Source organism: Ictalurus punctatus, chromosome 7 (genome assembly GCF_001660625.3).
Source record: "Ictalurus punctatus breed USDA103 chromosome 7, Coco_2.0, whole genome shotgun sequence".
Classification (NCBI taxonomy): Eukaryota; Metazoa; Chordata; class Actinopteri; order Siluriformes; family Ictaluridae; genus Ictalurus; species Ictalurus punctatus.
In genome coordinates, this window is record NC_030422.2 from 17730088 (window position 1) to 17747599 (window position 17512).

General features: G+C 38.8%; 1 protein-coding gene across 3 annotated transcripts in view; it reads right to left on the reverse strand.

The window, feature by feature from the left end:
- Positions 1 to 17512, reverse strand: part of exoc6b (exocyst complex component 6B) — a 106859-nt gene that overhangs the window by 52461 nt on the left and 36886 nt on the right. For all 3 annotated transcript variants that reach the window (XM_017471673.3, XM_017471671.3, XM_053681360.1), the window contains exons 7-8: positions 6924 to 7091; positions 2499 to 2567 (exon numbers count right to left, since the gene is read on the reverse strand). In XM_017471673.3, coding sequence (XP_017327162.1) covers positions 2499 to 2567; positions 6924 to 7091 — 237 coding nt within the window. The remainder of the gene's footprint in view (positions 1 to 2498; positions 2568 to 6923; positions 7092 to 17512) is intronic.

Consider the following 17512-nt stretch of genomic DNA (forward strand, 5'->3'; position numbering starts at 1 on the left):
TTTATTGTTTTTGGCCAAGTTTAAAAGAAACTCCGGCTGGCTCTCTTAAGTCAGTCAGTCCAAAAAAGAGAGGGGCAGAGAACAGAACAGAGAGAAATACCAAAAGGATAAATCAGCCGAAGTAACATGAAAACGCAACAACAAGAGGTGAAAGACCTGATAGTACAGAGGTTATGTTTTATAACACCTCGAGCTGCTACCCTTTCTCCCCAATTCTTACCGTGTCCCTGTCTTCTACTCTCCTCCGTTTCTCTCCATTTAACATGACCTCGCTTTCTCTCTTCATCCTCCAATGAACAAGTCTCCCAGTGAAAATGTCAAAAGCATACTGCAAATGACCTTGTTTCTTAATATCGTGTTTTCATTTTTATCCACATGAAATGTATTAGCTTGGGGTGATTATTAATAATCTCTCATTTTCAACTCCTTCCCCAATGATTGTACAACTCTATTTTTCTAACCACAGTCTCTATTGTGTGCCTTGGCTTCCCTATGAGAATTCGGATTCTTCCTGTCACTTCTCAGCAGGTCTAAACTGTGGCCTCCCCACAGTCCTCCTGCTCACGCATACACACGGGCATGCACGCGAGAGCGCCATGGCCGAGTCAAAACCCTCTTGGTGTTGCTCCGTCCCAAGCCATTTGGAGTGCAGCCAATCCAGGAGTCAAAACAGACCAAGGAGGAAAAGCTCTCTCCTGTTTTACATCCCCTGGGTCATCAACTATTTTGAAATTTGCATTCCCTTTTGCCCAGCTCCCCAATCCACACTGCTCTCGCTCGTTCTCTCTCTCTCTGCTTCACATGGCATACTTGAGAGCAGTGTGAACCTTTTCATTCCATTACAGTAAAGATGTGTTTACATAAAGTTGCATAATTCGGTACTAATGTCAACTGCCACTTCAACATCCTACAGTCTCCTTCCTGGGCAACACACTGTTACTGTACTACATGTTACTGAGCAGTGTGCGTGTGTGCGTACGCAAGGGAGAGAGAGAGAGAGAGAGAGAGAGAGAGAGAGAGAGAGAGAGAGAGAACACTGCATTGCATAATATTGAGGTTTAAAATGTATTCCCTTGATGCCAGACCTCTGGGAAAGCTTCAGGAAAAAAAAAGAAATGCATCAGTTTAGAGCTGGAAAATATGAAAAAAAAAAATATACACTGGGTCCAAATTTCTGAAAACACAAGTGAAAATGCTTCCATTTTTCAGTCTTTTCCAATTATTTTTTTAGTACAAATTATCATCAACTTTAACTTGGGCGAAAAGTATCATCTTAGAAACGTCAACATAAATTGGAGAATTTCCCAGTATTTGGCATCTCCAACTTTTGCTTTAATGACAGCGTGCACTTGAGCTGGAATGCACTCCACACGTGTAAAACTTGACCATTCATGTTAAATCAAATGTTAAATCCAGTTTTAAATAAAAACAAAATCCCAGATTCTCAGACTCCTGGACCCCACTGTTATGCTTTACCTCAAAAACCTCAATATGTTTTATGCAACAGTTAATAGGATTGTTTGGTTGTTTTACAAACTCATTGTATTGCCCAAATTTGGCATATTTACCCTGCTGATTGCTTACATATTGATCATACAGCATTTAATACAAAATGCAGATTAAACAGCAGTCTACGGTTCAGCAAGCAGTAAATATTACCGGTTTCAGTAATCCTCTCTATAGTCCCTATTATTTCAGTCCTGACCATGACATTTTCTCACCGTGCCAAAACCCTGCCTTTGTATCTTTGCTCACACAAAGCACATGTTCACAGCTATGTCTGGACAGATCATGTTTGTCCACTACCACTACCCTGACCTCAAACTCCTTTTTATCCATTATCCTCTGTGCCCATTTAACCTTCCTGAACAATATTTCCTTTTCTGTTCACATGCCATTTTACACCAGCACCCAATACAAAGGTCATTGTACAAATACCCACTCCTTACCCATGTGAAATACTGTTACTGCAAGACAAAATACGATGTTAATGAGTTGAACAGGCCCAAGAGAACATGGTGAGAAATATACGCACAAACGCACACACAAGACAGTCCATTTCTCTTTAAAGCAGCACTGCAAATCCAAATCTCAAAGAAAACAAATAGAGGTGATCGGGCTGTTGCTGTTTAAATAGCATAACAACACAGATTTCCCAACACCATGAAGCAAGAGCGCATTTCCTTTGAAAGCAAGGTTCTCCTGGAGATAATATAGTCTGCACTGCAGATAAGAGTGTCATGTGAAAAAATATAGCAAATAAGCCAACAATTTCCATTGGGGTGTACTTACTTTTTCGCATGACTGTATATTCATTATGGATAATCAGACAAACACAAACACATCTGAACTGTTTTTCTGAGAAACCCAAATAATCAGTGGTAGGTGGAGAGTGAAAATTATGCAATAGACATGGGAGGCCTTGATTAGTGCTGTAAAATGAGTCCTCATTCAACAAATAAAACAACTAAGGCTTATCAAATCTCAAAAGTACTCACCAGAACTGTGTAGATGTGTAAGCAGCGATAGACAGGTGAGAAGTCTACCAAGTCCTGAGCACCAGGAACCTACAGATATAGAGATCATGTTAGTTAGTGGTGATGTACTATTCTTTAAATGATAAATATGTAAAGCAAAGTGATACACTTGTATCACTGTATTCCCTTCTCTGACTGGCTAAAAGACAATCCTACAAACTGTTTACAATTACAAACCAAGACTGCTGCCAAAACTCACATGTCTATGTCCTATAGTTGGGGTTTACTGATTTTCAATATGATATGTGAAACACTCTTGAACCACAGACTGAATGCAGAGCCAGCAAAGTATTTCAGTGGACCAAGCAGAGCTGATGAAAAAAACTGGTCAGTGACTCTAGTTTTCTTGACACGAACGGCTTCTGTAGTGGACCACTTGTTGCTGCTGATCCAACCATATGCATTTATGTGAATAATTTAGCCAAAAGCAGCTCATCAAACCAGAGACTAGAGACATTAAGTCAAGAGACATTAAGTCCGAAATTGAAGTTATCAAAAAGGCTATTTTCATAGATTATTTAAATTTCCTATTTTTATCTGACTAATGAAATGACATGATGCATATAAAAACATACACATACATACAAACACTATTTTATATATATATATATATATATATATATATATATATATATATATATATATATATATATATATATATATATATATATATTTGTGTGTGTGTGTGTGTGTGTGTGTGTGTGTGTGTGTGTGTATGCATGTATAGAAGAAAACAAATGGACTGAGATTTATCCATATATTTTGCATTTGAAACGGATGCATCTTATCAGTTCAGATTACTGATTAATAGTGAAGCACTGAAAAGTTACCATAGTAGTAAGTTAGTTGTTTATCTGCAATTTTATCTGTAAGGAATTTTAAGTAACTGGACTTTTTAGTTGAATACTAGTGATCAATGATTGTATAAATTGTGTTTCAAACTTGCACATCAAGTTAAACTACTCCCCAAGTTGTAATGTAAGGATAGTGACTTAATTGCAAACCCTGCTGTACATATTTGAAGAGTTTTATAATAAGCCTATCATTGTGATCAACAACAGAATTAAGCAAAATCGTACTCCGATACCACCCTCTCTGACCCAGTCTATGTAGAAATGCCTCCAGCTCCAAAGTTTACTAAACAGCTAAACAATGCTAGCTTTCATCTGGTGCCCACAGAAAGGCAAGCAGGAACTCAGAGTCAGCTGGGTCACAGCTCCAGAGAGGAAGAGCAACACTAAACAATAACCCTGGGCAAACAAGAAGAAAACAATTCAACACAGGTACCAGTGCCAACTCAGTGGCAGGAGAGGGTTCGGACAGTGTGTACGAATGGTTTTCCCCAGGCCGCTCGCCGAGAACAGGGGTGAGGAAGTAACATGCAGTTGGTAACCTTGGGCACGACTGTCGGAAAATCCCACCACAGATGACAGGCGGCAAGATTAAAGCCTGGCACACACACTGCCCCTTGTCCAGCTTCAGGAAAGAGTGATGTGCACACATAGTGGAGCAGAGAAAGAAGGGAAGGGCTAAAAAGTTCAACAGCAGGGCACTAAAGTCAACACACACACACACACACACACACACACACACACAGTTGCAGGTCAGCAACAGTTCTGGACATCCCATGGGCCTTTATGGAATGAGTGAGGTACACTCCATGGTAGCGTGCTTACTGAGGTTTCTACACTGTATTGCAAAACCATGCAAGACTAAACATAAAAACACAGCAAAACCCATGTGGTATACTGGGCACAAACAACATGTTTACAGACATCATTTCAGTGTTGTGCTGACAGGCTGCGTGTGTGGACAATCTGATAAACAACAACGCTTCTCCACCCGTGTGTTTGAGTCAGCATCTTACTCCGTCTGCTACTCCAGAAACTTAAAGCTCACCCTGGCTTTCGTTAGCATCTGCAGTTGAAAAGCATGCTCCACACACCACTCACAACAAAGTGACGCAGTATCCGAATGACAACAGATGAGGAGAGATGGGGTGGGCCGGTTAAGTCAGAGGACACAATTGGGAAATCATGCCAATACTGGGTATTCAGGATCTTCAGAAACTTCTTTACAGGAGGATAACGACTATGTTGAATTCATAAACCTGATTGGTCAGATGGTATTGACACATTATTCATAACAGCGGCTCTGACAATTGTGTAGGCTTTAATTCAAACCACAAGTTTACGTTAATATGCTTCATCAAATAACACCTAGTTCACGGTGACTTGTATTGCGGACGCTTAACATAAGGTGTGTCCCAAATCACATCCTTATGCACTATTGTACGCCATTTTGTAGTACAAATAGTGTGGGCAATGTGTTCACACTGAAAATTCCAACAAGTGCACTTCAATGCCTGGATGATGCACTTATTCAACTGAAAGAAAGGAAGTGCAGAATATTGGACCCTTCATGCACTCAACGGTCGCAGCTTTGCTTATGTAGAAGAAGAGGGGAGGGCTACCAGGCACTGGCAATGGCTCCAATTTGCTCAGAATCAAAAAAGTTCATGTTGGCCATAAAAGGTAACACTGACAAACAGTAAAATGGAAAAAATTATTTTCTGAGACTGGGTATTCTGCTAAAGCTAACAGCGTGGCATTAAATGCGTTTGACTTCATTTGCCATTGATTAGGAAACGGCTTATATTTCTGGTTAGTAAAAATCCTGTAGTGTTCCATTTGAGATGATATTACCCTTCAAAAATTCATACACTAGATGGTAGAGTATATAGTGCACAGTGCAAGTGCATAGTGTATTCTACATGATTTGGGACACAGCTATAATCCAAGGCTGATAAACACATTAAGAAAACATGTTATCTAACAAAGAAAAATGTATAAAATCACTGATAAATTGAAGCGTCCTTTAAGGAGATGTTTGTTTAAGGTTTAATCTCGTAAGTTAGTTAGTTTTCCACCACAGCCAAATCTTCAGGACAGAAGCATTTTCTCTCTGTAACAAGCACCCTCTTTTTGTCTTATTAAATTCAAGAAAGGGCGGGGGGGGGGGGGGGGGGGGGGTTACAACAAAAATATAGAGAGGCTGGTGAGGAAATGACTGTTCATAGCTGCGATAATGTAAGTGATAAAAGGAACTAACTTGTCTCAAGGCTGTTCCACAACATTAAATGTACCTATAAACATTTACAATGCACAAAGTGTTGTTTATTAACAAACTGTTAAAAAATTCATCATTGGCAAATCAGTGTTGTATAAGAGGAATGATAGACTTCAGTATGTGCTGTTGGAATATAATGGACACCACCCCGTCATTGATTATTGTCCTAGAACATCACACCTAATCATGTTTAAATCTTTAGTTAAAGTGCTTTACTAGCTAATGAGCTCACTATATGTTATTACATTTTGTCAGAAATGTTTTGTTTTGTGCAATGTTTTTCAATCTGTACGGTAGTATTGTGTTAGCAGCAGAGGGTTTACCAGGGTTTTTACACCTTTTCCAAAGTCAAATTCAAGCACATTTAAAAAATTTTGAAGCTTTTTCAGCACCTTACAACTGGTAAATTACATGCATACATACTGTACATATACATACTTCATCATCACATTAAATCAGCTGTTTTTCAGCAGTTGTGCTATTTAAAAAAATAAATAAATAAATAAAAACATATCATTTGTTACATCATTCTACAGAAGGGTGACAAATTTATGGAAAACACGTTTCGTGGTTCAAAATGTATCACCTGTCTGTAACTAGACTTGGCATCCTATATAACCTGGATGAGTTATAACATGAATATAACATTACATAATATATACGTAATATGTAAATATAGTATAGCCTAAAATGTTTATAAATTATAAAATAAATAAATAAATAAATAAATAAAACTGAAAGAATTCATTACAGGGTAGGGCTGCAGTATTATGAGAAAATCATTATTGTTGATTATTGCTCTTGATATTGTAATAATGATTATTAACTTCAATAGAATACATAAAAGAACAGGGGGGGGGGGACAGCACGTCGTATTCTTGACATTCTTCATATTGGTTATTTTAGTATTTTAGGTCCTCATTTTAACCATAATTTGAATTTTTCTTTCTCAAGCCAACAATCATTAACGCGGCAACTTCCTGTCATGTTGCCATCTCCCACTCTGTTCCATCAGAGGGCACACATCAAAAAAGACTGGCAGATCACACTATAGCCACACACGCAGACTCAAGCGGTGTTGTTTTCGTTGAATGCAAACACAATTACGATTTCAAACCTTGAAAACACGTTAAAATTCAGGCATTTTTAAGGATTTCCAGCACCCGCACGAACCCTGGTGTACGTATGGCAACTTTAGAAGGATTAGCAGTTACATTTTTTTTTTATATCTCTAATATCCGAATTATGTCCGCTCACCTCTTCGTCATCCTCATCCTCTACATCAAGTATCCCAGAATCCTCTTCTGAGAGAGGGCTGCCACCTGAACGGTCCATTTCTGTGCCTGACCCCGCCTCCTTACGCAATCTCCACGCACTGCCTGCCCGCTGCTGCCGTGTGACCGCGAGAGAGCTTCTCACCTGTGCCTGGAAAACAAACACAAACGCACTTCTAGCCGTAAATATTTATTTCAAACTTAATTTTTTTGGAATAGATACATTACATAAAATTCCTTCAACAAGAAGCCAAAGTTCCATTACCATCATAGTCAGAATATGCAAATCCTCAAACTGTTTGTTCATTCATTGGCAGCTATTTGGGAAAAATCCACTCTATGGAGAGTAGTAATTACTGAGCTCTGAATGAACTCAAAGGAACACAAACAAAGTCAGCCACAAGGTTTCTTTAATTGTCAACTTTTCCCAGGATGGTTCCAAACCAGTAGAGACATTGGGCTTAAACCATTCAAGTGTTTTTAACAAAAATGTCTAATCAGATTTAAAAGAAATACATCTAGGTGTAGAACACGCAAAAGGACAAAGTACAAACACAAATGGAACAATGACCAATGTCAATGCCGACATCACCGGTTATAAACACGCATAACACTAACTGATTATGGACTGGATAGAGAAGGAGTTTCGAGAATGGGGGGGCTCTCCAGTCATTTCTCCGCAGTCAAACAAACACTCCCCCATATCCAAGGGGTAAACAGGTTCGATTAAATTAAATTTGACAAACCATTCACAGGCTCAATGACTAAAAATGTTGGGTTTGGAGGGTCTATTGCACAAAGCTAACAAGCTCATTAACAAGCCAGCAATGTGGGTTTCTGGAAGCAATACAATTTAATTTCCATGAGTGTAAAGTTCTGTACACAAGTGACAATAAGAAAAGAAGACAGCAGGAAATAAATGTTGCAGCAGAATAAAGAGGTCGTTAATGGGGTCAGGAAGTGTGCGAGATGTCAGAGAAAAAGGCTCATAAATCCAGATTCCAACTACACTGTGGGTGGGAACGACGTCCAAAATACCAACCAAAATAAATACAAATAAAAATCCATTTTGTAATACACATTAAATAAAATACTGAAAAGAAGGGGGGGGGGGGGGGTAGTATCAAATCAAATCTGCATCCAGAGATTGCAATTTATAAATTCATAAAGGGATATATAATACCCATATCATCTCATACCATCAAAAAAGTGCATCATGACATAATGCATCACAACATCAATATTATATCATCTATCTTTAATGCAAACTACAATCACTGAAGTATAACTATAATAATAAGTATATAATAACAACTGAAAAGGATGTTTACACGTAACCATCACACCCATATATAGTTCTTCCATAAACTGTTACCACAAACATAAAAGCACACAATTCTTGCTGTGGCATTACAATTTCACTTCACTGGAACAAAGAGGCACAAACTTATTCCAGCTTAACAATGCCCCGTGCACAAAGTGAGCTCCATGAGGACATGATTTGCGTGGAAAGCATGACTTGGAGTGGAAGAACTCAACCTCCCTGAACACCTTTGGGATGAACTGGAACTCCAACAGTACCCGAGATCAGTGCATCACTTCACTAATGCTCTTTGTGCATAGTTTGGTAAATTCCCAGTGTCACTTCATAATATGGCATATTCTGGAGTTCAACATGCACATATTTTTGGCCACAGAGTTCATTTAAATGCAAAATTTTGCATTCCTCTAAAATAAAATGAAAAGAATTACATGTATAATAAAAAGATATTAAATGGTCACAACCTTTGCTTTAGTAATGGCATCCAACCTCTTTTCTTTTCATTTTCTGTTTTATTTTATACTCCTAATTTCTAAATATTCTCTTCTCTTGTTTTCTGTTCTAAAGTTTTGGATAACTGTCTTACTTAAGGGGGAAAAAAAACAAGACTCGATTCCAAAAAAAATGAAATTTGTACAACACTGAAATGGCTATAATTTGATAAGCACAAAGAAGAAAAGGTCACTGTAGTTACAGTCAGGATTAAACGGCACTCCGTTCAGTGCACGGTCATGACTGGGTCAAATACGCTACTCGGATAGAAACCCTGACTTGTAGTTACCTCATATATACAGTGGTTTGAGTGGAACAGTACTACTGTTACAGCAGACCCATGACTATGATGAGAGAGCATGACATCACCATAATGTCCTTATATATGCGGTCTTGCATGCATGTGCGTTTGGTAACTAGAGAAAGGTAATCAATCTCCTTCACCAGCGCGTCGCACAAAACACAGCGTGCTTCTCATTACTCTGTGGGTACTAGGCAGAGCTCGAAGAGCACTGAGGAGATCCCAAACACTGCCAGAGAATACTCTCTAACGCAACCACCAAAACTATACAAACAGCATGAACCCAGACAGAATTATTATTTTATTTATTTTAAAAAAGACAGAGAAACTGTGAAGGATAGAATGAATTGAAATTACATTATAATGCAAAAGATTTCAGGTTAAAAAAAAATGCAAGAGTAAACTACACTAAGAGGAAATCTAGCAAAATTCAGTAAATCAAAGTATAGTACAGTGAGGGGGAAATAAGTATTCGGATAAAATTTACACACATAACTGGCCTCATTTTTTAAGCTGAAGATGAATGGATTTATCCATAAATCTTTAGTATGAGTGTTTACACAAGAAATTTGGTATTCCTGAAAACCTCGTGAATTTGGAAAAACATTTACTCCTGCTCCTAGAGTGTGCAGATTGACACATAAGAAGACTAACCCACTGACAACACCAAACTGTTGCATTCTTCTTTTGTGATGCTTTTCCAGGCTTGTACCACAGCTTCTTTCACTTGCTTGTTTTAGCTTCACATTTGAGAGGGTGTTCTGTTGATTAAAAACCTCGCTCTTTTTCCTCCATACATAGAGTTTTATGGCCAAACAGTTCAACTTTTGCATCATCTGATTAGAGAACACTCCTCAAAAAGGCTCGTGATCACCTGTAAACCTCACTCTTGTGTTTTATTTTTTTTAAAACCAGTCTTAAATTAGCGGCTTCTAAAATTTAAAATAGGGTGGTTATACACATTTAGGTAGCTGATGCCTCAAAGTCCTTTACCAGTTCCTTAGTTTGTGCCTCCTTCCTGAATGATGCTGTGTCCATGTGGTCCCGTTTTTATAGTTGCATACATTTGGTTGTATAGATACTTGTGGTACCTTCAGTTGTTTGGAAATTTGCTAAATGTTCTTAAGGAGGAACTGGACTTCTGGAGGTTCACAGTGTTTTTCTGAGGTCTTGGCTGAGATGCTTGGATTTTCCCATAGTAACCAGGGCAAAAAGGCACTGACTAAAGTGAGGACCGTTTACAGCCACAGATGAACCTTCATTAACTCCTAATTTTGACAAGTGGCCAATCACAAGTCATTATCTCAATTTCCAGATTCTTCCAGACTGTTTAAAAAGACAGTCAACTCTGTGTATGTAAAATTTTGATATAGTGAATAAAAGCTGAAATAAATCGGTCTCTAATCTACCATTTAAAAATTACCTCTGATTTGAACAAAAGATGTTGCCATAATTGACTGGACAAAAAAAAATATATATATATATAGTAAGCTGAAATGTGTGGAGTTGTGAAACATGAGACTGAAGAGCTTTAGCCAAGGTGTACATTTTCAGCCTCAATTGTATATATAAATGCTACAAATTAAATGTTTGCATACAAATTGCATTATAAAAGACTGATGGGGAAAATTTCACGAAACGAGTAGAAATCATGGTGAAGGTGAAGCAGCTTCCTCAAGTTCTCAGGAACAATATTATTACCCAACACTTGAACTTGAAGATACAGAGTGATAGCAAAGACCATAAACATCAATGTCAGTACAACGGTTTCAAATACTATGCAGGTGAAAATTTAACAGAACCACTAATAATTGTCTGGGTGTACCATGCAAAAGGTCACAACTCTCAGACTAATGATAAGAAAGGTAAGAGAGAAGTCAGCATTCACTCGAAAAGAGTTGCAAGACAACAGGAAAGCATCAGGAAAATCAGTGAGACAGAACAATAAGCAGAAAAAAGAAGCACAGAGATGCACCTAAAAGCATTTGGACAAATCAGAATTCTTTTTAGAACAATAGACTCTGGTCCGACCAGAGGTGCATACGATCCCAAGAACTCCATATAAACAAGAGTGTACAGAGGGGAAGCATCATGATATAGGGCTGCTTCTCTGCAAACAGTACTGGAGCATTACACATCATTGAAGGAAACGTGAATGGAGCAATGTACTGGGACAAATTAGAGGAGAATTCAAATCACATCGGCCAAGAAACTAAATCTGGGGAGAAGATGGATGTTTCAACAAGACAACGACCCCAAACATACAGCCAAAATAACCCAAGAAGGCCTTGCATGGTCTAGCCAATCTCCGGACTTGAACCCCAGTGAAAATTTATGGCGGATTTTGAAAGTGCAAGCCCATCAGTGGGACCCTCATAACCTTAGGGAACTGAAGACAATCTGAGACGAATGGGCCAAAATTGAACCACAATCCAGCAAAAGCCTAATTAATTGTTACCATAGATGTCTCGACGTTGTAATTGCCAACAACAGCTTTGAAACCGAGTACTAATTTTGCAGTGTCTGAATACTTTGTTAACTATCAGTTTCAATTTTTAAAAAAACAACTAAAAAAAAAAAAGTATCTTTTTTAGGCTTATGAATACATACTTTTTTTGCTCATAATTATAAGTATAAAGTCAAAAGACATTGTGTGTGTCATTTTGAAGTGGATATGTGCACACTAAATTAAATTAGAAAAATCTAACAGTGACAACCCAAAGCCCCAGGTCTCAATTATTTGGGCTTCAATTCGCATTCTTTTCCACCACATTAAAGAATATAGGATAATTGATATTTCTCATCTGGCAATGTTGTACTAAGTAAAATACACCACAGATGAAAGAATACAGAAAATGACCTTTTCTGAAACACTTTGGCTCTGCACTTCTGCTCTCGTCCCCCTTAAATACTCTTAATGACAAAGAATGACTAGGGAAAGTGAAGGAATAAAGTTCGCTAGCTAGGTAGCTGGGGTAACAGACTACAGATGTCCAAACTGTTCAAAATGCTTGCTCTGCAGAGGAAAGAATAAAACTATTAGCTAGCTACAACTTACTTACTCCAGTTGATTAATGTTAACTTCACAGCTAGCTGGCAACGTTTCTGCTTGTCGATTGCAGACAAAGTTTTTAGTTATTACAGAAGCCAATGGCAGTGGTAGAGGCAATGATAGCACAGTGCTTAAGATGATAAAAAAGGTCTGGTCAGAAGGTCAGGAAATCAAATCCCAGCACTGCCAAGCTGCCACTGCTGGGCCTCTATTGCCATAAATGTAAATGCAAGTCTACATTGTGTCATATTTTCATTTTGATCCATTTGCTCAGTGACTCCACTTTCCATTATAATCCATGTTAACCTAATAAACACATGACTAATCATTTTTCTTACTTAGAATTAGCTACAGCGAATGAAATAAAAGTAATGAATTCATTAAAATCCATTGTAAAACAAAATAATTTGTATTGAGTGTCTTAACAGCATGGTGGAGCAGAGGGTAGTGTTGCCATCTCACAGCTCCTAGGTCTCTTGTTTGATCCTGAGCTTCCTGGGTCTATGTGGATTTCCTCCATCCTCACAGAAATATGACGATAGGCGGCTTATCTCCTCCAAATTGCCACTAGAGGTGTGAAGGAGTATGTGCTTGGTGCCCTGAGATGGACTGCTATCCCATTCGGGGGGTGTTCTGGGATTTTGTCCAGGACAAAGTGGTGGCTGAAGATAATTGACCAAAGTCCTAACGAGTCATCGATGAACAATTTGAGGTGAAGTCACGAGTATTTCTGATCCAAATCACTTAAACTCCCCACCTCTGACACAGACAGGATGAGGGTATTGGCAATGAAAAGCTAAAAAGAGATGCATCCAGGTCACACACTTCAACTTCATCCAGGTCAACCAAACTCTCCAGAACACTAGAACCTCTTCCATCACACACATACACACTATGCCCAACAGCATACAATGGAGCCATTATTAAAGCACTGAATCCTTCAATTTCTTCTCAGATCATTTGTTAGTATAATTAAAACAATCATGGGTGCAGGGACTGAGCCTAATTTCCAATAGGAACCAGTCCATGATCCTGGATGACAGAGTCCCTAGACAAACAGCCTCCTGTTATTAGTGGTCTGCTCACCCCTCTGGAGAAGAGGATATAAGATGGAAAGTAAGGGAGAGGTTTCAGAGAGCCTACCTTCCTTGGCTGAACATCTACAATGGTGCTGCGTTACCACACACCAATATAAAATCAGTTAAAGTGTAGCAGCAGCATCTGTCCCATGGTCTTGGACTGAGATGACTAGCATGAGCACGAGACTCTTCACCACAGAAAAGAGTTAACTGTAAAAGAATGACCGTAAAGAAAAGACCAGAGAAAATAAAACTGCAAGCAAAAAAAAAGAAAAAAAAGAAGGGAAGATCCCACTCTATCCAACATACTAAGGAGCAACATTTAGTTGCACCATTGAAAAAGTATGTCTGGTTAAGGGAGTCCAAAAATTAAGACTATTGCATGAACAGGCCAATGTCTGGAGCAGAGATTTACAGAGTGATTTCTGGGAGAATTCATGGAGAATTTGAAAAACTTATGTAAGCAGAAGCAATATCTGAACTCTATTTACCTTGCCCTTAGTTTGCTTAGAAAGAACAATGCCATATTGCTTTGTCATCAGTAAGGTTTAAATTACAACCAAACCATGCACACACCAAGTTGACAAATCATACAAGACTCAAAGACATGCACAAAAAAAAAAAAAAAAAAAAAAAAAACTTCAGCTGGAGGAATGTGGCCCCTTGGCAAGACGGAGTTGGACAGCCACTTTGTTACGAGATCACCAGGGTTCAAACCGTGGTTAAACCCACTGCCAACATTCCACCTCTGTAGGAGACATCAATGCGTGCTGCAGGAGCGAAGGACACACTGTCCACTGCACTCTGCTGCCCCCTACAGGACATGAATGGAAACTCCCAAGCCAAAATTCTCAAAGCTCAACCTTTTGTTTATTTCTTACTAGTACAAATAATAGAAAATATCTAGAACATTATAAAAACAATAAATGTTACATAAAAAAAGTAAACTGTTTAATGGTCTCTGCACATTTGTGGCTCAGAAAACCCATTTTATATATTATGTAGTTGAGAAAAACTGTTGTCCCTGACAGATTGCTTGTGTGTTTTCACATGGTCACCCTGTCCAGTCATTTTACACTCAGTGACCACTTTATAAGGAACACTAAACACTATCAGCAGCAGCAGATAAAGCATTTCAATTAATGTTCACAACCTCGGGGGGGGGGGGGGGGGGGGGGGGTCTCTCAGTGACCATTTCATGGTTGTTAGTGCCAGACAGGGTGGTGTGAGTATTTCAGAAACTGCTGATTTCCTGGGATTTCCTTGGAGTCCTGCACCACAGCTGAAACACTACACTACAGTGTTTACACAGAATGGTGCCCAAAAAAAAAAAAGAAAGAAAAACAAAACAGTGAGTGGCAGTTCTGTGGGCAGAAACATTTGTTGATGAGAGGAGTCAGAGGAGAAGACCGGGCTGGTTTGAATGGACGGAAAGGCTACAGTAACTTCATTAAAAAAAAAAAAAAAAAAAAAAAAAACCAACAGTCTTTACAACCATGCTGAGCAGAGAAAAGCATCTCATAACTCACAATGTATTGTGAGCAGATCACGTCGAGTTCCACGTCTGTCAGCTAAGAACAGGAATCTGAGGCTACACTGGGTAGAGAATTATTAAACCCAGATAGTGGAAGATGGAAGCACAAAAATCCTCTACGTGTAAAGGCTATGAAATAGCTCAGAAGAAATCCAATTAAAAACAAAAATATGCAGGAACCATCATAATGGAGTTTGTATGCATACACAGGCTCAGAACTCCTTCATTTACATTTTACTGTTAATGGATAGTCTGTGAAGTCAGGCTCCAATGCTCCACTTATGCATGCAGTAGTGCAGTCCAGAAAGATGCGTCTACCCCAAATAACTCTCTGACTTCAGAGTTACTCCAGTCTCAAGTCTTGACCTTGATCCGGTCTTCATCTCTGAAAGTGGAGAAGTAGCTAAAGCCATGCAGATTAAAGAGGCAATCATGGCAGATGGAAGATGAGAGAACGGTTCCGTTTGATCAAATTATAATTCCTTCTCATATTAATGTCTCAGTGTGTATACATGTGTGAGAAAGTGAGCTGAAGTTACAAATCCTGGCACTGTGGAAGCTAAGTCTTTGTTAGTAAAAGATTTGGGCAAAGAAAAAAAAAAATGCATCATTAATTAAAAAAAGTGTTTCATTATTTCACTGGCTTACAGCCTATAAAGCTCAATGAGATGCAGCTTGCAGCAAAAATAAATAAATCTGATTCCCATCCTTCGTAATCTCCTTCATCCCCTTTCCATGCGGATGATCCTACAGTGCTTTGCGGGCATGAATCTGAGGCTACAGTGACGCAGCTTCCATCGCAGCTTGCCTGACACAGACGGAGTATATAAAGGCACGTGTCTGTGCACATGCACTCATAATAAGATACAGGAGTCTTCCTAATGGAAGCAACCGAGACCTCAAGCAGAACTGTGAGACAGCTGATGTGGATCTATGCCCTTCAGGAACATCTCTGGAGCCTGCAGGTCACCAGGAGTTCAACTGAGACGGTAAAGATGAGGAGTGGAGGTGACAGTGGAGTCACGGGAACTAAAAGTGTATTGAACATGCTGCGCTAGGAGAGAGCCGACACTGAAAATGCTGCATATATGACTCGACGACCCATGAATACAACACCAGTACCGATTACAACCAACAAAAGCGCGAGTGTGTACGTGTGCCTTCCAGTGATATCTTCTTGGCGCCTGCCGCGCTGTATTGTTTGTTTATTGGGAGCGGTAACAAATCCATAATGAGGGGAACTGGTAGTGATTAGGACAGAAGGAAGAGAGGGGAAAAAAGAAACAGGAGTGGAAAGAGGACAACAACACAGAGACAATGGTGGAAAAGGAAGAGAGAACGAATGAGAAACAGAGGGGAGAAAAAGACAGAATAAAAGAGTAAGAGAAAAAAAAAATCCATTTCAACTAGGCCTGGGGATGACTCTTGGTGCCTACTCGGCATTTGAAACTCATGCTCCTCATCTTGGACTAATAATCAGTAAAACAAACAGGACCTTTTCTGCATTCCTCTGAAAAGTCCATTCAATTTCTCTCATATGTGTTCCCTTCGTCTTCTTAACTTACCAGCTTGTCCTTGAAGAAGGGTTGACAATCACACTTTACACTGGTGTGCACACGCACACACAGAGTTCAATTCAAGTGTCTTCTGGCGAGAGTTAACATGACCCAACAAGCTTTAATTCACAACAGCCTGGCAGTTCTCTGCCAAAGGGATGGAATAGATGGACAGAGATGAAGAGCGGAGAAGTGATTTAAAACAAAGCAAAATGAATGACATACACAGTAGCCCAGCTTTCGTTCCTCATTCTCTGAACTAGATCAGTGGTGAACCCTTAGGCTGGGTTTGTACTTGCTTTTAACTACGCGCACGCAAGATGGCCGCTGCACGGATCGTGCGTTAATTCAGCACGTCTGGGTGGAAATAAATAAAATAAAATTGTGTGACACGTGTCTGTGGTGTTATACTAATATAAATAGCGGGGGCAGTATAATGCCATATAATGCAATCTCAAATGACATACTTGCATATTATTCTGGACAGTTTTGAAATATTAAGCTAACCAATTACCCATTATAATTAGCTTATTTAATTTAGCAAGAATGTTAAATTAATGTTAGCTTGTCTGGTCCTAAACCAGAAACTATTCTATCAACATTTGAATTAGAAACACGAATAGACATAAATGCTAAAACCAGTTCAGCTATTACTGTTAAGCCGAGTGATGATCAAACAGCGGCATTCGATTTGGATAGCAGTAGGGTTATTACGATAACAAAAGTTTTTAACTTCGAAAGCATTAACAGGAGTAACATCGCGATTCTCAAAATCAAAACGATACTTTGCTAAAAAAAAAATAAAAATATATTTATTTTTTTTTTTTTAATTACATTGAACACCAGACGGTCAGTTCTAAATTACAATGTCATTCTTTTTAAAAGAAGAATTAAGAGAAAATAAGTAATTAGATTATTCAAACGTTAAGTACCAGTGACCCATCAAGACACAAGAAGCAAGTGGTTGTTGTCTGAGTGTCAATGTAATAAATTCTCCGTAAAAACATGCACAAAATTATTATAGCTGTTATAATTATAACCCAGTAGTGCAGGATCCCAAACAGAACCACTATGATACTAATAAATAGTGTCTCTCAAGTGGCGAGTAGAAATATGGAGAGTGGTTACACTGGTCGGAGTGTTTAACATCCATCTCTATCTCGGCAGTATTTAAAAGATATAGAAAGCTCGCGCGACTTTTGGAGTCAAAAAGGATTTCCCTGATTTTTGGTTCTAT